Source organism: Carettochelys insculpta, chromosome 25 (assembly GCF_033958435.1).
Source record: "Carettochelys insculpta isolate YL-2023 chromosome 25, ASM3395843v1, whole genome shotgun sequence".
Classification (NCBI taxonomy): domain Eukaryota; kingdom Metazoa; phylum Chordata; order Testudines; family Carettochelyidae; genus Carettochelys; species Carettochelys insculpta.
The window spans coordinates 7,219,007-7,239,695 of record NC_134161.1 but is presented as its reverse complement, the minus strand read 5'-3'; the positions used below and the strand labels follow the sequence as shown (position 1 = coordinate 7,239,695).

The 20,689-nt window shown below is 56.6% G+C and overlaps 1 protein-coding gene across 2 annotated transcripts in view; it reads left to right on the top strand.

The window, feature by feature from the left end:
- Nucleotides 1-20,689, top strand: part of NECTIN1 (nectin cell adhesion molecule 1) — a 169,476-nt gene that overhangs the window by 83,939 nt on the left and 64,848 nt on the right. The window contains exon 6 of one of the 2 annotated variants that reach the window (XM_074976971.1): nucleotides 7,305-9,320. The exons of the other annotated variant lie outside the window; for it this stretch is intronic. Coding sequence (XP_074833072.1) covers nucleotides 7,305-7,846 — 542 coding nt within the window. The 3' untranslated portion in view covers nucleotides 7,847-9,320. Of the gene's footprint in view, nucleotides 1-7,304; nucleotides 9,321-20,689 lie in introns of those variants that run through there. 2 annotated transcript variants of the gene reach the window in all.

Here is a 20,689-nt window from a genome sequence, read left to right as displayed (position 1 = left end):
CGTTCAGAAATTTAGACTGTATTTTTCATGAGACTGGGTCAGTTTTTCCCCCTGGGTCTGACACTTTGCTTTTTAAAACACAGCTGGCAAGCCCCCGGCAGCCCGCTCTTCTAATAGTCCTGCCCATCCTCCAGCACTGGGGGTATCAGGAATCTAACTCTGCAAGAGGCCCAGCCTGGTTTTGCACACCCCAGTGGCTTCTTGAGCTCAGCAGCTGAACTTTCATCTGACCAGAACCCTAAAGACTTGTCAGTCGCCAGGAGAGCATTAGCTGAGCCCCAACATCTTACTGGGCATCTTGGCTGTGTCTACACGTGCCCCAAACTTCGAAATGGCCATGCAAATGGCCATTTCGAAGTTTACTAATGAAGCGCTGAAATGCATATTCAGCGCTTCATTAGCATGCGGGCGGCAGCGGCGCTTCGAAATTGACGAGCCTTGCCGCCGCGCGGCGCGTCCGGACAGGGCTCCTTTTCGAAAGGGCCCCGCCTACTTCGAAGTCCCCTTATTCCCATGAGCTCATGAGCGCACAGGAGGGGCAGCGCGGTGAGATAGTGTCAGTGCTGCTTTAATTCCCGTGCATGCAGCATTCTCTGTTTTATCGGGGCTGGGGAGCAGCAGGGGAGGAAGAACACCTGACGCTGTAGTAAAAGCTCCAGGTACCCCTCTCCTCAGCCCCCAGTCTTCTGCCCCCCTTCCCTCAGGAGTTTTCATTGTCTGCACGCTCTGCCTCACGTGGGGCCCGGCATGCTCCCCTGCCGGCAGTGCAGTCGTGCCAGTTTCCATGGCCCGTAGGCTTCCCCAGGCACCCGGGGCTGCCGTTTCCACCCTGGCCCGTCGTTGGGCCCACCCCATGCCGCCCGTGGAACTCTGCCGGTGTCTGGGGCCAGCTTCTCGGCTGGCGTGGAACACTGGGCCCTCCCCAGCAGTGGATCTCTGCCAGGTTACCCCGGCAGAGGATCTGGCCCATCCTCCCAGCTGAACACTGGGGCAGCGGAGGCCAAGGAGGTGTCAGATCTGGTGCTCCTCACCCAGCCTCGCTCTCCCGGCTGCTGCCCTGGAAACGCCCTGGTAACAGCCACCACGTGAGCCCTGCTCCCAGGGGATTACAGGCCACGCCAGACAGCAGCCAGGTGCAGCAGCCCCGGTGGGGCAGGGGCAGGGGATTGTGTACACTGAGCTCTGGGTTGATAAAGCAGGGTGTGGCTGGCTCTTGCAGGAAGGGAGCGGCCCTGTGGCGCCAGCAAGGAGCCCAGCTCTGGGCAGGGGTGAAGGCTTAGGTGGGGTGGCTGATGCCTTATCCCCGCCGCTGTTGGACGAGGCAACGTGCTGCGACTTCAAGTGGACAGGTTTTAAAAAAGTGCGAGACCAAGCGGCCCGGCCCGGCCCGGCCCGGCCCCCTCCCTTTGGTCCTGAGCCCGTACAGCAGGGCAGGTGCTAGTCGGAGGAAGGCAGGCAGTGAGCAGCAAGGCCTGGGAGCTGGCTCTGGGCAGTTCTCTGCCTGCGGGCTGTCTGCCTCAGTTTCCCAGTCTGTCAGTGGGGATAACCCTTCCCCCGCCTTTTGGAAAGTGCTGCAAGTCTCTGACAGGCAGTGGGTGAGCCAGGGGATGCCTCTGCTGCAGATCTGCCCTCAAGGCACCGCTCTGATGTGGAGACAGAAACCAGGACATTCATCTCACCTCGCCTCATCTGCTGGGAGTGGGCCGGGGCCCTGCCAGCTTTACTGTCCCCTTGGGCTCACCCCACCAGGCACTTGGCGCACTCAGAGGGCAGCAGTGATAGAGCTGTGGGCTCCCACCTGCTGGCTCCCCAGCATGCTGGTACCACCCGCTGGGGTCAACAGTGTTTTGGCAGGACACAGGCAGTGGGGCTGACGCTCTCAGCGGTGCAAGAGGCAGAGCTTGGGGCACCTGTCCCTGGGAAGCCTTTCTCCCTCAGTCCCCCCCGCACAAGCCAGGGCTGCTGGGCCACTCCCTGGGATCAGTGCAGGGTCTCTTCTCTCTTTGCAGCCAGCACTGCTGGGAGGGGATGGGGTGGCGTGAGAGAAAGACAGAGCTCTGCTGCAGTGATGGCAGGGAACAAGCCACTAGCCCTGCTCCTCGCCAATCCTCTGGAGGATAGAAGTGGTCTCTCCTGCCACCAAGTGGCAGTGCTGGGAAGGGGCTCGTTCTTGGCTTCGAAGTGAACACTGACTTCCTCTTTGCTCTGTCACTGTCTCCTTCTCCTGATGGCACTGCTATTCTGCAGTCCCCTTCCCTCTTCCATATCCCCCCAGTCTTTCTCTGTCTCCCCACCCTCCAGCTGAGCAGGGCGGGTGGAATTTCAGGAGCCCCTGGGCTGCTGATTCGCAGTCACTCCTGGTTTGGCATTGGAACTGGCTTTGGTGGAGGGTGGAACAGGGCATATTAGTGAGTGAAATCATTTCCTCCATGCACAAGGCGTGACATCCGACACTCTGGCAAGTTAGTTTTTGCCTACAAAATACGGGGGTAAGGTGGAGGTGGAAGTGGGGGGCCGGGGCAGGACAGAAGAACGGAATGGTGGGAGAGCTTGAGAGATGCTGAACGGGAGGTGGAGGAAAATCATCCTGGAGCAGGAGAAGAGAGAAATCTGTAGAACCCCAGTGTGTCCCACCTCCTAGTGCAGTACCAGTCCCCGGCTGACTTCCGGGGCGGGGTGGCGGAGGGGGCCTGGAGGGCGGGAATTGAGCTTGGTTTCCCCCCAGCTTCTTGGGCCTGAAAACACTTTATGACCTCTCTGAGCCAGAGGGAGAGGCGCCAATTCTGAACTGCAGCCAAGCTGAGTCAAGGACAACGGTCCCTCTATTTTCTCCCATCCCAGCACAGAATAAATTTTGTTTTGCGTGCCAAGACAAATGCAGATGTGCACCGCCAATAGAAACACAGGCTGCCGGCTATGGCTGGCTGTGGGTGCTCTACTCACCAGCTGGGCAGCACCTGACTCTCCCTTGGGTGGCTGCCCACATGCTCAGCTTAGAGGGAACACTGGTCCCGGACTGAGGAGGCAAAGATCTAGCCCCCAGGTTCCAGGGTTGCCTCACCAATTTGGTCAGTTAGTATCGCCTACAGCAGCTGGAGGGCTGCTCTGCCTTTCAGAGCTGTTCCCATCGCTGAGAATACTCACAATCCAGCAGCACTCTCGCCACATCCATGTGCCAGAATCTATGAGGGTAGAAAAGGACCCCACCAGTTTTGGACCCCCTAAGATTTGCCAGTGTTGGGGTTACTCAGCAAGGCCATGGCAGAGGCTGAAGGTGGGGGGGCGGAGTGTGTGTGTGAGAGAGAGAGGCTGTGCCATCAGCAGCTCGCATTCTCCAGTTTCCATTCAGGCGAGATGTTGCATTTTTATCAGTTGAGACAGGCGAGGTTTTTAGTTTCAACTGGCTGGCTCTTCTGCACAACCGCACACGCTCGTTCACTTGCAGGCCTCTCAGCTGGCCGCCTCTTAAAGCTGACCTTGTCTCCTGGGCATAGAAGGTCCGTTTTTTTCCCTTCTGTCTTATGCTGGGAGGAGAGAATCACCCCCAGCTGCGTGCACCTGTCCCACTCCGGCTGGCACGGCTGGCTACAGATGCCTCTGCTGTAATCACTTTCCTGCCTTCCACTAATAACTCTCTCCCAATGCTGAAGAGACAGCGCCATCCGCCTGGGGCAATGCGAAAGAGCGGCAGTTTGGGAGGGAAAAATGAAGTTTTCAAAGTCTCGTTCCGCAGTGCAAATGAAACCTCTGTCTCCGAGGCTGGAGAGGGTTTTCACTGAGAGATTAGGCATCACTGAGCACCTGGGAATAGCAACAGTGGATCAGATTGGTGCTCCATCCAGTCCAGCAGCCTCTGACCAGTGGTTAGAGAGGAAAAATTGCGACATGTCTGGGATCACCTGCCCATGGGAACAATGAGGAGCCCTGTGGCACCTTAAGGACTCCTCGTTAGAGGCTAACCTTGCTGTCCCTCTGATACTTGCCCATGGGAAAATTTCCTCCTGCGCCGGAGGTTGGGTTAAGTCCTGAAGTAAGAGAGTCCCTGCCTCTTTCCAAGCTTGAGTTTGTTTGATGCACGCTACAACCTCTCCTGAATGCCTGATCCTCTTTTGCCACACTGCTAAGAGCTTGGTCTCTTGTCACCCTGAGTGCCACAAACTGCTGGTGATGGGGGTGTGCGGAGGACAGGCCTTGCTTTCTGTCTGTTTTGGCTTCATAACCTTTCAGTGCTGGCAGTCGTCCATCGCGCTGGGCTTGCCTGTGTGCCCATCGTCCTGGCTTCTGTTGCGGGGGGAGTTTGGTGTTGGTTTGGCCCCTGAACGCGGAAGGAGATGGGGAGGAGCAGCTCCAAGGCCTGGCAGTCAGATCTCCATGCTAGGGAGGCGAGGCAAGGGGCTGCTGTAATGTGTGACGTGCTCCCCTCAGAGCGGGAAGCGTCAGCACCAGAGGGGTCAGACAGGCGAGCGAGGACAGCGCATGGAAGCCGGTGGGCGTGAGAGCAAGGACAGTGCTGCTGAATGTGGAGGGGAGCTAGGCAGTGCTGGAGGAGAGCAGCAGCCTTGGGGCCCGCACATCCATAGCTCTGCTGCAGGACCCGTGGTACAATCATCCCTTGGAAGGTCGGCAGGGCTGGATTCAGCTCTGGCCTTGGCGGGTGTAAAGGCCGCTGCAGTCAGTAAAGTTGCTCTGGATTTTCCCCAGGAGCGAGACCTGGCCCTGTGCGGTGGGTGCTGGCGTGGAAGGAATGTCTCTTGACGTGTTTCCAGCCGGCTGGCTGGTGCATGCATGTGCTTTCCTGGGGGGGTGCTCCTGGATGTGTTCTGCACCAGGCGGTGCCCGGGGACAGAGGAGCGGCTTCACTGCACTCTCACGCTTCTCTCCGCTGTCTGGAGCAGCCCCCAGGGTGGTGTTGCTTTGGAGGCGCTCGACGATGGTTAAGCAGGGACCAAGGAGACAGGACACCAGGGCTTTGCTACTGACCTGCTCTTTGACCTTGGGCAAGTCCAGCTCTGTCACTGGGTGCCTCAGTTTCCCCTTCTGTCAGACAGGGCTGGGAATAATGACCCCGACCTGCAGCCAGGTAGCAGGTTTGGACGCCTTGTTGGCAGGTAGCTCATTTGCTAAATGAGTTCCTTGGATTGGAGGCTCTACAGAAGGGTGTTGGGTGACCCTCCAGCCCATCCGCTCCTGTGAGCCCTGCGGCAAAGAGCGCACAGCACTGAGTCCGCAGGAGGCAGCATCAAGGTGCAGATGAGACCACTGGGGAAAGTGGGCCCAGCCCTACACAGTTTGCCACTTCCCTTGCACAGGAAGGGCCCGATTCTGCATGGCGCTAAGTATCTCCAGTTCCCATTGGCGCCACAAAAAGTGGATCATGACTAGCCCCTTGCAGGATTGGGCCTGAGAGGCTGCCCTAAGCACAGTGCTCAGGATTTGCTGGTGGCACTGTGCCAACCATGTGGACAGTGGCCCAGAACCGAGGCCAAAGGACACATGCACGTTGGCACAGTTGCAGAGGTTTGGGGAAGGGAGGACACGGACCCAAATGATGCTGTTCTGTCACTGCCAAGCAACCACCCAGGGCAGTGCCCTTCCATTGAGGAGGAGGGAAAGTTTTTTTGCCAGGAGCTTTTATTGAGCTCTTCCAGCTCTGTCTTGGTCCCAAACAGCTGCTGTGGTTGCATAAAAGACATGAAATAAACACCATAGCTGCGTCTACACGTGCACGCTACTTTGAAGTAGCGGCACCAACTTCGAAATAGCGCAAGACGCGTCGGGCGCTATTTCGAAGTTAACTTCGACGTTAGGCTGCGAGACGTCGAAGTCGCTAACCCCATGAGCGGATAGGAATAGCGCCCTACTTCGACGTTCAACGTCGAAGTAGGGACCGTGTAGACGATCCGCGTCCCACAACGTCGAAATTGACGGGTCCTCCATGGCGGCCATCAGCTGGGGGGTTGAGAGATGCTCTCTCTCCAGCCCCTGCGGGGCTCTATGGTCACCGTGGGCAGCATCCCTTAGCCCAGGGCTTCTGGCTGCTTCTGCGGCAGCTGGGGATCTATGCTGCAGGCACAGGGTCTGCAACCAGTTGTCAGCTCTGTGTATCTTGTGTTGTTTAGTGCAACTGTGTCTGGGAGGGGCCCTTTAAGGGAGCGGCTGGCTGTTGAGTCCGCCCTGTGACCCTGTCTGCAGCTGTGCCTGGCACCCTTATTTCGATGTGTGCTACTTTGACGTGTAGACGTTCCCTCGCTGCGCCTATTTCGATGTTGGGCTGAGCAACGTCGAAGTTGAACATCGACGTTGCCGGCCCTGGAGGACGTGTAGACGTTATTCATCAAAATAGTCTATTTCGATGTCGCAACATCGAAATAAGCTATTTCGATGTTGGCTGCACGTGTAGACGTAGCCCATGAGAGGCAAATAACTTCATTTAGGAGTTTTCTTTCTTTTCTTTAATGAGGCCAGGCCGTGTGTGAACGGGATGAGCAAGGGTAGGGCCAGGGTATGAGAATGAAAAATAGAGGTGATGTGTCGTCATGCTTCAGGGCATAAAACGATCAGCCGCTGGGCTCAGGCAGGAGACTGCACCCTTGGATGGCTTTGAATTACCTGGATGCATCCTAGGGCTTGCCACCTTCCTCTGGAATATCAGACCATTTTGAACGACAGCTGAGGCAGAGGGCTGGGTGGGCTTCATCTGATCCAGAGGGGAAGGGGGAAGTCAGGTTGGACGGTTCGCTGGGCTGATCCGATACCTGTAGATGGCCAAGTGCCCTGCGAATTTCTGTGGCCTCACTTTTTGAGAGCAGCCTGCCTGCGTCGTCTGCCTCTGTGTTCAGCCGCCCGACCAGACATGCCTCGGGTCTGATTCTCGAGGAGCACTGGGCACCTGGAGCTTCAGTCATCAGAAGCCACAGGTGCTCAGCCCATCCTGAAAATCACTCTCGCGATGCCTGTGGCGCCTGAACCTGGAGCTAGCTTTTAGGAAGGCTAGGTATAGGCACTGCTGGCGAAGAGGGTGAGCTCTGGAGCGTGCTGGGCCCTTGCATGCTGCTGCTGGTGGTGGCTTGACTTGGAAAGCTTGCGATGGTGCGCGGTCCGGCTGTCACTAACACCTAGAACCCACGCGCTAACCCCGTGTCGCAGCCACCATAGGTAGACTCCTCCCCTTTCCTGATTTTCCCTTCCTTGTTCCTTACCCTCATCTTCCAAACAATACCCAATTGAAATGCAAGCCCAGAGCGAGGGTGCCATTGCACATGGATTGACACTGTTCCCCCTTCCATCTGTCTTTTCCTACCCAGAATTCCCCTCCACCCCGCCTCCAAATGATGACCGCAAATCAGTGGTGCAGCCGAACATCCCCACGGCCGTGATTGGGGGCGTGGTGGGCGGAGTCTCGCTGGTCCTGGTGGTGGCCGTGGTGCTCTTTGTGGTGCTCCGGCGCCGGCGTCACACCTTCAAGGGCGACTACAGCACAAAGAAGCACGTGTATGGCAACGGGTACAGCAAGGCTGGCGTCCCGCAACATCACCCCCCCATGACGCAGAACCTGCAGTACCCCGATGACTCGGACGACGAGAAGAAGCCGGGCCCGCTCGGAGGCAGCAGCTACGAGGATGAAGAGGAGGACGCCCGAGGCGAGCGCAAGCTGGGCCTCACCAGCAAGTACGAGGATGACTCCAAGCGGCCTTACTTCGCGGCGGACGAGGTCGGGCCCCACACGGAGCCCTATGACGAAAGGACACTCGATTTCCAGTACGACCCGGAGCAGCTGGACCTGGCCGACAACATGGTCTCCCAGAACGACGGATCTTTTATTTCCAAAAAAGAGTGGTACGTGTAGCTCACCCCCTCTCCAGACCCCCACACACGCTCCCCCCCTCCGGACCCCGGCAGAGGGCCGTTCGCACACTCATCGCACGCTCCCGCTCACACCCATGCACGTCCACTGCTGCCCGGCCCGAGGGTGCTCGACAGAGACTTGAGACACCTGCCGCTCACTCAGAGGCAACGGGGGTGGGAAGGGAGGGCTGGTAACTCTGCTTCTGGATTGTTTTTCTCGGGGGTGGGGGGAGATTGTTTTGTTTTTGTTTTGTTTTTAATTTCTCCAATGACTTTGTCCCCTTCTGTGGTGTTTGTATTGATCAGTGGCTTAGGTGTTACTATTTGCTTTAACTACTGCTGCCCACCTTTGTATAATATGCCCCTTTCGTGTCTTAGTGTCTCGATCGCCCTTCCCCAAGGATCCCTCCCGCATCCACGCCCCCCCAAAACACTGGAATTTGTTTGTATATTGTCTTCTTTGGGGGGAAGGGCGTGGAGGGCGCTGGGGGGAGTGGCCGAAAAGGAGGACCAAGGAGGGAAAAGCACAAGGCAATGAAGACCGACATACCATAGCAGATGATTTCTTTTCTTCCTTTTTGTTGGTTTTTTGGTGGTGTTTCCATTATCCACAATGCACCTGTGACAAGTGAGTCTCAGTGTTAAGCAAGTAATAAATAAGAATCAAAAGAAATGAAGCGAAATCCCAGTCACGCGGGGCTGATATTGGCACCAGGGAACGGAGTTGCCATTTTCCTCTCACAATTTATTATCCTTCTCCAGTGCAGTATTTTAAAAACAAACCAACAAAAAGAAAAGAGGAAGGAGAAAAACGATGTTATCGATCGCTGCTGCGTTCCCCGTATTGTTTAAAGAGGCGAGGGATTTTTAGGGTCAGCCAAGGAGAAGTTAATTTCACCTTCTTTCTGACACGTGCCATGTCATCTGCATGTATCACCATGGCCATGGCTCCACGCAGCATCCGGGGGCCCCACACACAAGCATGCTGCGGGGGGCTTGGACTGGCACCACCCAGCCAAGTGGGCAGTTTCTTCAGTGTGTGTTCCAACACCATTTGAAATCAAGGCCTCTGCATTGACTTCTGGGGCATCAGGCCAGGCCCTTTGTAATTCAGCTGCTGAGTCTTGTCAGTTCTTGGTTTCCATTCTTCCCCTTGTCAGAGAATTACCAGCCACATCTTCTGTATCATGGCCCCAGCCTTTACAGCCACTACTAGCCTGTATCGGAGGCAGATGAGCCAAGGACTGATTGAGCCTTGTGTGCTGAACTCACCTCCCACCCATGGGGTGGTTGGAGTGAAGCTTGGTTTGCTGCTATCGCTGTCCTCCTGTGGCTCACAAGGATTTCAGTCACCAGGGCTGTCAGCCTGACACTGGCGCTCCACCAAGGCAAACTCACGAGGCGTTTGCTCTTTCTGTTCTTCTCTTCATTGGTGACATGACTCTGCTGTGGAAGAATAAATCGGTTGCCAGGGGCGTATTGTAATGTCTTTGTCTCCCCCAGTGCCATACGTGAATTTCATGCCATAGCCAGTAACCGTGGCCGAGACATGGACCCTTTACAATAACACAACCAAAATCCCGCATCCCGCTTCAGCCAGACTGTTCCAAAGCCAGCACCACAGTCCTGGCTTGAGTGAGGTACAGTCTCAGCCTGTTCCCTGGACTGATTTGTATTCTCACTGCTGGGATAAGGGGGATGGGAAACCAGATCACTCTGTTGTGGTTTTCCCTGGTGGAAGCATCATCAGGGTGGTTGCTCCTGGAATGCCCCGTTCCCACGCAAGGCAGGATCTTCTGGAGACCTCAGGAGAGACTCTCCAGAATCCAGCTCAAACTGTTAACAGAAGGTACTAAGTTGTAGAGAGCCCGTCCATCGCTGCCAGGTGATTCCAGGAGGCCAACGTCTTCCCTTGTTTCAGCCCAGGGATTTGGGGATATCCGTTTTCTTTTTTTCCTATACTACTGAGCAAATGCCCCAGCGAAGGAAACGAACTCACCAGTGTCCCTCTGATTCGGCACCTATGAAACGGGATGTTGTAAACCAGCAACCTCAAAGGTGGGTGAGACCTCACCCAGTCCTGCCTACAGATCGCAGCACATAGTGGAAGGAGGTGTGCTCCCATGGTCTGAGATGGCCAACACCTGGTGGACACATAGGGGTCCTGGGAGAGGGACAGAGTAGAGGAAGTAACATTACACACCTGCTTGGTCTCAGTCACTTATCCTCCTGCAGCCTTGTTCTCACCGGGATCTGGTGGTTCCCTTCAGGCTGCTGCATCATACATTAGGGATGGGTCCCTACCAAGTTCCCACTCCCAAACGTACAGGCTTTTGGAGCCAAATCTACCTGGGATCTGACCCCAGAAAGGGCCTAACCAGAATCCCAGTTCCATGCCAACTCCAAACTGGGACACCCAAACTCCAGCCAGAGGTGTGTCCTTTGGCAGCTCACACCCACTTCCAAATGTATCTGCTCACACAGGTGGGCCAGAACTTCCTGCCAAACCCCCAGCCCTGGCTGAGCTGCCCTCGTGTCCTGGATTGACAACCTCAAGCAGCTGGAGCTCCCGGTCCAGGGTCTGGCAAACTGACTCATGGCAGAATCCCACAGAGCTAAATTAGGGTAATCCCAGCTCACTCTCGTGCTGCTTATCAGCAATACACCCTGTTTGCAGAATCTCTGATACGGTGACTCCCCAGTCATCCTGTTTCCTTCCCTGGCTCCCTTCCTGATCTGTTTTCCTGGCTGTCTAGAGTGGGATAGAATGAGTCTCTTGTCCTGATGAGAAGATCCGTGTCTCTAGCCATGAGGGACATGGATACGGATTCTCACTGGTGGAAGGCAGAAGGGTTCTGTAGGATGCTTTGAGCCACAGGCAGGTCAGGGGGATGTGATTCCTCTTTGGGATGGTTTGTTTGTATTTGAAAGGGACAGGTCCCACCCATTTCCAAGTGACAAGGGTGACGGGAGAACATGTTCCCTTTGTTCATGTGGTGTGCAAACCTGAAGCGAGACGTATCCTAGCTTTTCCTTTGCATGCCAATGTGTGGAAGCAGATTTCCTCACGGCAACAAGGCATGCGTCCTTTTTTTAGACGTGTGTAGAAGTGCAAACTGAGCAGCTGAAGGAGAGGGCCTTGCTTGCACTCTCACAGGCGTGGGGGGAGTGGGATGCAGGGAGCTCCCATTTGCACACTTGGATGGGAATTTTGCCCCCAAGTTCAGAGTGTGTGCAAGACTCACACTCAAGGCAAACGAAAGGCTTGTTACAACTAGGAAGACACACACAGCAATCCAGAGTGAGGAGGAACAAGTCTGCAACCCAGGATGGAGAGCAGGCTGGCCAAGGGAGCGGGTAGGGTAATAAGTGTGATAGATCATAGTTGAGTGGGTGGCCCTGGGGACATGAGAGCTGTGGGGAGACAGCATGGCCTCTGGGGTCAGCACTATAGTGCCCTACCACCTGCTGGGCTAAATGGCTGGGTGCGAGTCATAGATTCCGAGACCAGCAGGGACCGCAGTGACCATCGAGTCTGATCTCCTGCGTAAAAGCCCAGAGGCCTCCCCCGCAATAACCCTGGAGCAGATCTTTTTGCAAAACGTGGCCGGGTGTGGAGAATCCACCCTGACCTGGGCAAATTGTTCCCCTGGTGAGTTACTCTCACCGTTACACCTTATGCGCAGTCTGAATTTGTCTCGCATCAACATCCAGCCATGAGGCCACGTTCGACCCGCTCTCTCTGTGACTACGCGGGGGACGACTACCCCACCCAGAGCCTGGACTGCTTGGCTAGCAGCTCTTCTCCCCTCTGACCCAAGCAGGGCCCACCTGTTTCAATAACACCTCCCTCCTGGTGACTTACAACGCAGGCTTGGGAGCTACACCTCAAAGCTGGTGCCCGCTCCTGCATGTTCCCCAAGCGCGCTGCCAGGGATAGCCTCAGCCCTGCAGCCACGGGGAGGCCAGGACCCGTAGCTTAGCCCCCCTCCTCGTGCCTCTCAGAAGGCACGGTAACAGAAAGGGTGACCATTTATAGGGAAGGTTAATTGAACAAGATGCCTCACGAGGCCTTAATTAGCAAGGCTAACCGATTTGCTGGTAATCTATAGCAAAGAATAAGAGGCCTCATGAAAAATTATGGATTGACAATTTGTCTGAGAGCTGCTGGGATTCACTAAGGAGAGCCATTCCCTCTCTGGGGCTGATCTCCATCCATCCCTGGGCGGCCGGCCCTCAGGCTTGAAGTGGGGCTGGGACAGTCCCCGACGTAGGGCTGTCGCAGCTGGGAGGGGAGATGAGCAGGAAGCTAAACTGAAGACGCAGTCCTGGGTCTGAGGGCTGCCTGGGAGCTAGCGGTCTAGAACGGGCACTCTGCCCCAATGACCCGACCCCCACAGCCCAGCGTGGTGGGCCTGGCCTGGAGACGCCCAAGCTTAGGGGTCTGTTACAGGAAGTCGGGGGGGAGATCTGAGTCCTGCCACGTGGAGGAGACCGACTAGATGATCATGATGGTCCCTTCTGGCCTTAAAGTCTGTGGACTGTGCTCAGCCAGTGGGCGCACCTAGAGAGGAAGCCTAGAGAGGTGGGAGGGGAAGTGACCGCTGGGAAGCCTCGAGGCGGTCATTTGACCAGCATGTGCCTTGCTGACTTGGCTAGAGGACAGGATTGGGATCACCGTCGTGCTGCTGCAAAAGGGGCGTTGGGCCATTGGCTTGCGACTGCCCTTTCACAGCAGTGGGAGCAGGAGCTGAATGGCACCCGGCCCGGCTGGGTTTATTGCTGGGTGCGGGGTGCGACGTGGCAGCTGCCCTCGTTCGCACGGGGCGAGGGTAGTGAAAGGCCTCTGTTTCCTGAGCGGCGATGTGGGAGGCATGGAGCGGGTAGGCCTCACCCCAGGGGGGAGAGGGGATCAAGGGGCGGTGGGGCAGTCAGGCTTCTGTCATTCTGACCCCCGTGCTCTCACTTGCCCCCCGGAAACCTGGAGGCGCACTGCTGCAGCCGACGGCCTGGCGCTCACTGAGACCGGAGAGCCGCCAGCACAGCAGCCCAACAGCTCTTGTGTCGCGTGGGGCTGAGCCAGGGCTGCTTGGCAGAGGCCTCGCAGGGAGGGTTTCTACGACAGCTGGGGGCCATGGGGGGCTCGCAGGCTTGAACTCGCATCAGTGGTGGAGTCTAGAGGTTTTTCGCTCATGCTTTGAGGGCCGCAGTGACTCAGCCAGAGGTGGGAAGTGGGGCTGTGACATACGGGCAGTTGTCAGGATGGTCCTTGGGGCACCCAGTCTCTGAGCATTTCCAAGTGCCAGTGGGAGTGAGCTGCCCGACTCCCACGCAGTGTCCAAACGGCCATTTCCCGAGGTGTGGGGCGCGTACCACCTCAGTACGCAACGGGGTTGCAGAAATTCAGTTCCTGAGCATCAGGAGCCGAGCACTGGCACGGCCCCGGGAGAGGGGCCATCCTGACACGGCCGACGTCCCGTGGGGGGGGGCGGTACGCAAGTGTTTTACGGGTGGGAAACGCTGACTTAGGTAGTTGTGCTGGTCCCAGCGGAGGCCTCTCCCGGGGGGCTTCCTCCTGAGACAAGGCTCTCTCCTGTCACAAGCTGGAGGAGAGCGCAGAGCAGCACAACGTCTCCTGCTCAGGGCCGCGGGTGGAGCTCAGGAGGCGAATGCCCCCATTCCCAGCCGTTCAAATGGGCCCCTTAAATCCCCACGCGAGTCCCACGCTGAGTGCTCTGATCGCCACTGAAGCCTGCCTGGGGGAGGCTCATCCCAGCCCCATCCCTTTAGGGGCACAGTGCAGGCCCTCCCCAGCCCCCGGCCTTGCCCAGGGGCCTGGCAAAGCTGTTGGCCCCACTGCTCCTGCTAGTCCTCTGTAGCCAGGCCTGGGCTCTGCTCCAGGATCAGGAGCTGAGCAGGTGGCTAAGGGGTCTGCCTTTGGCAGTGCTGCCTCCTTTCTTCAGCAAGGGCCGTCTGAGCTGCTCCCAGACCCCCAGATGGATTCTCCCAGCTGAGAGCCCAGGCTGCCCACCCTCAGAGAATGGCAGGAAGATCCACCGGAAAGGCCTCTGCTGCTGAGTATTGGGGGGGGGCTCCTTTCCAGGGGGGTCCAGACTGAGCTGCCCTTATGGCCGTGGGGAGCGAGGTCCCAAGAGACCGTCTCTAGCGCGAGGGTTTAATGCTCCAATCGAGTCCCCTTTTACCCTGGTAAAAGAGCAGAGACTTCCCTGGAGACAGGAGTCATCTGCGCTATCCCTTCCCTTCTGCCTCCCTTCACGTGCCCACTCCTTCCCTTCCAGCCACGCACCCTGACTTACCCCTAGGAGCCAGCCTGGAGCGCTGATTTGGGATGGTTGCCCAATCCGCTGGAGCCACCTCTCCACGGCATTGGCTGGCCTGGGGAGCTCCATCAATCAGAGCCACCCTGCCCAGGGGCACAGGAAAGTGCCCACCAAGGAAGCACTGGGCAAGAGGCAGCCATGCCTGAGATGTTTGCCACACTGGATGGGTCCTTTGGGGAATGTGCATCGGACCCAGATCCTCACACATCGTATTGCTCAGGTTTGTGCCCACAGGGGAGTCCTGGAGCTTGCATAAGTAGTAGTGCCTGGAAAGTCCAAGGGCCAAAGGGATTGTTAGTGCCAGGCCAGGATATGGGCACAGGGACTAGAGACAAGCAGCCATGGCCCTGGCATGGCAGCCCAAGGATTATTCTTCATGCAGGTGCCATAGGGAAGGAGACATGTTGGGAGAGGCAGTATCTGGGACGCAGTGTGACAATGAGAAGGGGAGAAGGGCAGGATGGAAGAGGGACACCACATTGTACGCTCCAGGGTTTTCACTCCCTGGCGAACCAGGGGAATGGAATTCTATGGCCATGCCCACAGCAAGCTGCACACAGGGAGACCTGTCTCCTCCTGTGTTATTTGTATGAAAACAGCCCAGCTGTTTTCCTGCTTGGACTTTTGTCTGGGATTCTCCAGCACAATTCACCCCAATGATGCCATTTTCCCTGATTTAATTGCAAGATTGTGTGGTGATTTGTTCTGGGGTTTCTGTAAATCATTTTCATTCAAGCCAGGAAAAACAAAACAAAACAAAACAGAAAACTCCATGGGAGGTTTCCTTGAGGAAAAAAAAACAAACACCAGCCCGAACGATAGAGCTGAGTTGATTGCGGAGATGGCAGGCACAGAGGAGCTTTTCTTGGCTCTTCGTCAAAAGAAACTCACCGACCGTTCAGCCCAGGTGGCTGGTGGGGCGAGAGAATCGGGGCAGCCATTAGCGACGGGAGACTGATTCGAACAAGGGGGTGCTAATCCCTCTGTTCTCATGCACACATGCAATGAATTTCATGGGCTCAGCTTGGAGGGCCGAGAGGAAGAGGGTGCTGTCTCCATTGGGTTTTGAAGCTGGACAAGTTTGTGGCATGCCCAAAGCTGTGCAAGGGGGTTGCTGTGAGGCGGCAGGGGGCCGGGGACTACTCCAGTGGTAGCTTTCAGAAGAGGCATTGCAGGGAGCATTGTGGAGCTGCTGGCTGGTGAAAGACATAGAGCGTCTCCAGGCCCAGCAGTAGGCAATACTGTGGAATCAGTGACTGGTAGAGAAGTGAAGCGTGTCTGCAACCCCAGCCCAGCTGGACAGCTGTTGGAAATGCCAGCACAGTGGTGGGTGTTAGGAAGAGCAGACCTGTGCCAGACCCACCCTGGGACACTGGGTGTGGGACTCTGACGGCTACCCCAGCCCCAGGCTCTCCCAGCCGGAGGTGTGGTGGGGGCCGCTGCCGGCACTGCATGCACCGTTCCGTGTTCGACGTGGCTTACGATAGCACTTTACCCCAACCCGCTCTGTGACTCTTTTCTTTTTCTGTTTTGACACCATCTCTCCTGAATGAGGGGCTTGCTCTGCATGGGAACACTCCTCCCCGGCTGAACGTCCCCTTCCCCCAAGAGGGGCAGGGGGTGCTGGGCAGGCACAATGAGATGGGATCAGCTCGCTCCGATCCCAACCCTGCCATGCCTGGAGCTCACCCACCTGGCTGCAAAGGGCCGGCCTTGCAGCCGTGACTCCCCCCACGAAAGGTGACGGCACAAAAAATTCACCCCAGTGCCGACGAGCCGGTGCCAGTCCACGTGCCATGGGAGCCCCTAAAACGAGGCTCAAGTAGGGTGTAAGACAGGGCGGCTCAGCTCCTCGATGGTAGAAGGGCTGCCAAGCCGCCAGAATTGGCCTGGAATCTCCTGGAACTTGCACCATTCTCCTGGTGCCTCATGAAAGCAATCCCCCGGGTGGCTTCAGTCCAGCTTGGCAGGCCTGCTGTCAGGAGGGCAGAGACACAGTTGCACTGGGGCCTGGCACTCTGGCTGCCACTACTGGTACTTCAGGAGTGGTGCCGGCACCTTTGAAACACCACGGCCACACTGCTCTGCGCAGCCATTGTGGGGGTAGCATAGTGGTCTGAGCGATGCTAAGGGCTGACTGTCCTCGGCCCCGCCTCTTCTGTCCTAGGCCATGCCCCTTCTATCATAGGCCCCACCCCTTCTGACATAGGCCCCGCCCCTTCCAGGAGGTGCAGAATTGGGCCCCTCTCCTCCCTTGGCCTGGGGCCTGCAATGGCTGTCAGCCCTGCTGCTATATTGACTGGCAGCCGGGGAAGGATCTGAGCTGCAATGCCCAGGGCTGGTACGGGGCACAAGGATGAACTCCTCCACGAGAAAAGGCTGCAAGACCCAGCCCTATAGAGGGGGCTCATTCCATGTCTTCACACTGTGCAGCATTCCATGCACGAGCAACTTGAGGGTGAATGAAAATGTCATGAACACATGGGGCCAGATCCTCAGCAGGTGTAAATGGGCCTCCAGGAAGCGTGGCTGCTGCTGATCTGGCCTGCTCTTCCTTTCTTTCCAAACATGGGCCCTTACCTGCAGTGATATTTTTCCCCTGGCTGTAATTATCCTTGTGGAATAAAAAACAACCCTAACAAAATTAAAACCCTTGCATTTTTTTGTAATCTGTGTTGTAAGTGCTTTTGTAAAAAAAAAAAGAGAGAAAAATAATAATAATAATGTAAGGGACTGAATTTGCTTTTTTGATTTTTTGTTTTGTTTTCCATCCTTTGTAATAATTTTTGGTTGGGGGGGTCGTTTTCATGGTACTGATTGGGGGCGGTGTTGCTTCACCCTCCCTTTTACTTGTATAAAAAAATAGTGGCTCAGCTGTGGAAAGAAATGTACTTTTTTATAAATAAAGAGTTTTAAAAAAAAACCACTTTTCCTTTTCAACTGCGAAGCGGTCTCGCCGGGCTAGCCGGCCGAGGGAAACAAAATCAGGAGAAGCTGCCCCTTTTAGGGGGCTGTGATCTCTTCTGTGCCTTGAAAGGGGACTGCTGACAATCCAGAGCGTGCAGAACGCATGATGGTCACAGGACTAGCTTGGAAAGATCAATGCAGTGAATGCCAAGCTAGGGGAGACCACGGGCTAAAGGCCCGTTGATGGATCTCTGTGATCTTTGCCCTCTGTTGACTGTCCTCCGACAAACAGCGTGTCAGGGAATCTTTGTTCCTTGGGATCGTGCTGAGCCCCCTGTTCACTCCTGTCTTTGTAGAGAGAGAGATTTACCTAGCCAGAGGGATACGATAGGTGACACATCCAATGGAGCACATTTGTTCTTACTTCCACTGAAGTCAAAGGGAGTTTTGTTATGGAGACCCAGAAAGTGAAACCCTATTAGAGAGCTCGGAAAGCACGTATGGAAACTGATGGGAGCTTTGAGGCTGACTCCATGCGTGGAGTGCCTGGCTCAGTGATCCCTGTACGCTGCACGGAACAGCTTCGCTCCGAAGGGCTGACCACAGGGGGAGAAGGAACAGGCCAGTCTGGCTCCAGGTGCTCGTTAACAAAGGGTCCCAGCGCCGTTTCCTCCCTTGGTGGAGGGCGCCGTTCGCTCTCTTTTCGGACTGTAGAGCGCCGGACTTGAAAGAACTTCACCTACAGAGATGAACTTGAACCAAAGCCCAGCGCCCCACGGAGCCTGGGAGTGGAATTCTGATCCAGATGTGAACTCAGCTGGATTCAGATCCCAACTCAACTGGTTGGCGCTGTCCTATGGGCGAGCTGGGCTGGGTGGGGGTGGAGGGGCAGAGGGAGTTAGTCTGTGTAGCACAGTTCAGCTTACATGGTTTGTCCCCCACCTCCATGCTGGCAGCTGGCACCCATCAGCTGTCAAGGCAGACAGGGCCCAGGAGGAGCTTACATCAGAACCAGGAATGCAGTTGGCAAAGCACTGGGCCCCCTGGGGTTGTTCTGTTTCTTCCCCACATGACTTGACCCAGAGCTGGGGTTCTTCTTAAGGCAATGGGGAGTGGGGGATTTAACCCTTCGTCACCCAAGACACCTGCCTCTCTTTAGCCTCAGATCTAGGCTAGCTCAGGGCTTCTTAACTTAGGGGTCCTATACATGAATCAGGGCACGGGGTGGTGTCATGATAAACCTGACTGTCTCATGTTGCGAATGGGAAGCAGAGCTGGGGTGACTATACGGAAGAGGGGGCTACAGTATGGAGAAGGCTGAGAAATCCTGGCTGACAGTCAAGGTTCCCTCTAATTCTTTTCTATCCCCGGGCAGAATAAATTATACGCGCACCAAGCCATGTGGGGATGTGCACCAACAGAAATATGCTGCCAGCTGTGAGCACACTGCCAATCAGCTGGGCAGCACCTGACTCTCTCCTGGGCAGTGCCCAAGTGCTCGGCTTTCAGGGAACACCTCTGGTGAGGTATAGGGTAGGGATCAGCCGGGAAGAAGCCAGAGCCATTCCCATTGATGTCATCAAGACAACCAACATAAGCCAGGGATCACCTTTGTCCGGTGAGATCAATCTCTCACCCAGATTGGGACTCGCCGTGGCACACGGCTACTCTCCAACAAGCCCCACAGCTTGCTGGCCCTGGGGCATCCCATGTTCCCAGGAGCCCCTTGGAATCAAGGCGCTGGGCTGCAGGATGGAGCTATCTGTCTGAGCTGCAGCTGCAGCTTTGTGGCTTGTGCACAGAGCAGGGAGAGAGACCTCCCCCCCCGCCTGGGGCTCAGTGTCCTTCAGGGCGGATGGAAAGAGAACATCCTCTCCTGGGGGGGGTCTTCTCCGGGCCTGGCAGGAATTTGGATAGGGGTGTTCAGCTGGGAGGCTGTAGGGGAGGGAGGGCACCAAAGGAATCCCAAGCAGCGTTTGTTGAGCAAATCTTCTCCTGCCCCATCCTCCCCTTCCCTGGCTGCTCTGCAGGGACTGGGCAGGAACACCCAGGAGGCAGAGCCTCTCCTGAGCCCTGAGTGGGGTAAGCCGCAGGCTCAGGTGGGGTGTGAACATAACTGAGAGCCAGGAGTGGGGAATCTGTGCGGCTTGAGCATATTCAGGGCTTTGGTGGGAATTATAGGCTGATGGATGAAGCATGTGCAAGGCAGGCGGCACCCCCTCCGGATCGCAGCAGGGAAGGGCCAGCCTGGCCTGCACTGCCAGGGTTCCTCACCATGCGGGCACAGTAGGAGGCATAGAATCCTAGGGCTGGAAGAGACCTCACTGAGTCCAGCCCCCTGCCTAAAACAGGACCAATCCCAAATAAACCATCCCAGCCAGGACTTTGTCCAGCCGGGACTTAAAAAAGCCTCAAGGGCTGGAGAATCCACCGCCTCTCTAGGCAACGCATTCCAGTGCTTCACCACCCTCCTGGGGAAAGAGTTCTTCCTAATCTCCAACCTCCCCCTCTCCCACTGCAACTTCAGCCCATTGCTCCTTGTTCTGCCACCTGTCACCACTGAAAACAATCTCTCTCCAGCCTCTTTAGAGCCCCCCTCAGGAAGTTGAAGGCTGCTATCAAATCACCCCTCACTCTTCTCTTCTGCAAACTGAATAAGCCCAAATCCCTCAGCCTCTGTGCATAGGTTATGTGCTCCAGCCCCTTAATCATTTTTGTTGCCCTCCCCTGGGCTCGCTCCAGTGCTTCCTTCACCCTCAGTGGTCAGCTCGGAGGGCATTAAAGAAGAGCTGCGACCTGCCAGCTGCAAATGGGGGCAGGCGCCCACTGTCACTTGGCCGCCGATGGGCTCCCCTCCCAGTGGCAGAAGTAGTGCTGTGCCCTTCTGGGTGCCAGCCAAGGCCTCTCTGGCGCAATCACCTCCCGGTGTGGCCAGGGGCAGGCAGGGAAATACGTCTGCCCAGACTGATTTGGTGATCTTGCAAAAGAGCACGGGAAGGCAAAGGTGCGCAAGCACCGAGGTGGCTGCTTGGCACGCCACAGGGCAGCGCCAGTCCCACAGCCGGGCGCTCGCGTCATTTGTTCATTGCGTGGCAGCTCTCCACCCACTATGCCCTCGCCTGGCAGCAGCAGTCGGCAAAGCAGCTTCGCTTCAGCTGCAGGGCCGTCAGCGTCTGTCAGTGGGTTCTGAACAGCTGGGTCAGCAATGCCAGCCAAGCTCAGTGGGCGATACGGGGGCACAGATGGGACGGGGAGCTGGAACGAAGGCAGGGAGGAGTGGTGGGGCCCGGCGGCTGCTGCTCATGATCCTGCCACAGCCACTCCCGGGAACAGCTGCCCTCATTTCCCCGGCCACGTCTTACAGTGGAGCAATGGTAGGTGAAGCCCGTAACATGGGGCCTTTTCTCTGCCTGGGCTGCAGGGAGCTGGGCATGACAGGAGCTCCTGCCTTGTGTCCCAAAATCCTTCCTTTGCCTGGAACAACTCACCACACGCTGGGGAGTGGGATCCCGGGTTCGTGTGTGTGAGTGTGTGCACGCACGCACAGCCTGAAGAAAGGGGGCGGGCAGGTGGGACAGCTTGCATCTCTGCCCAAA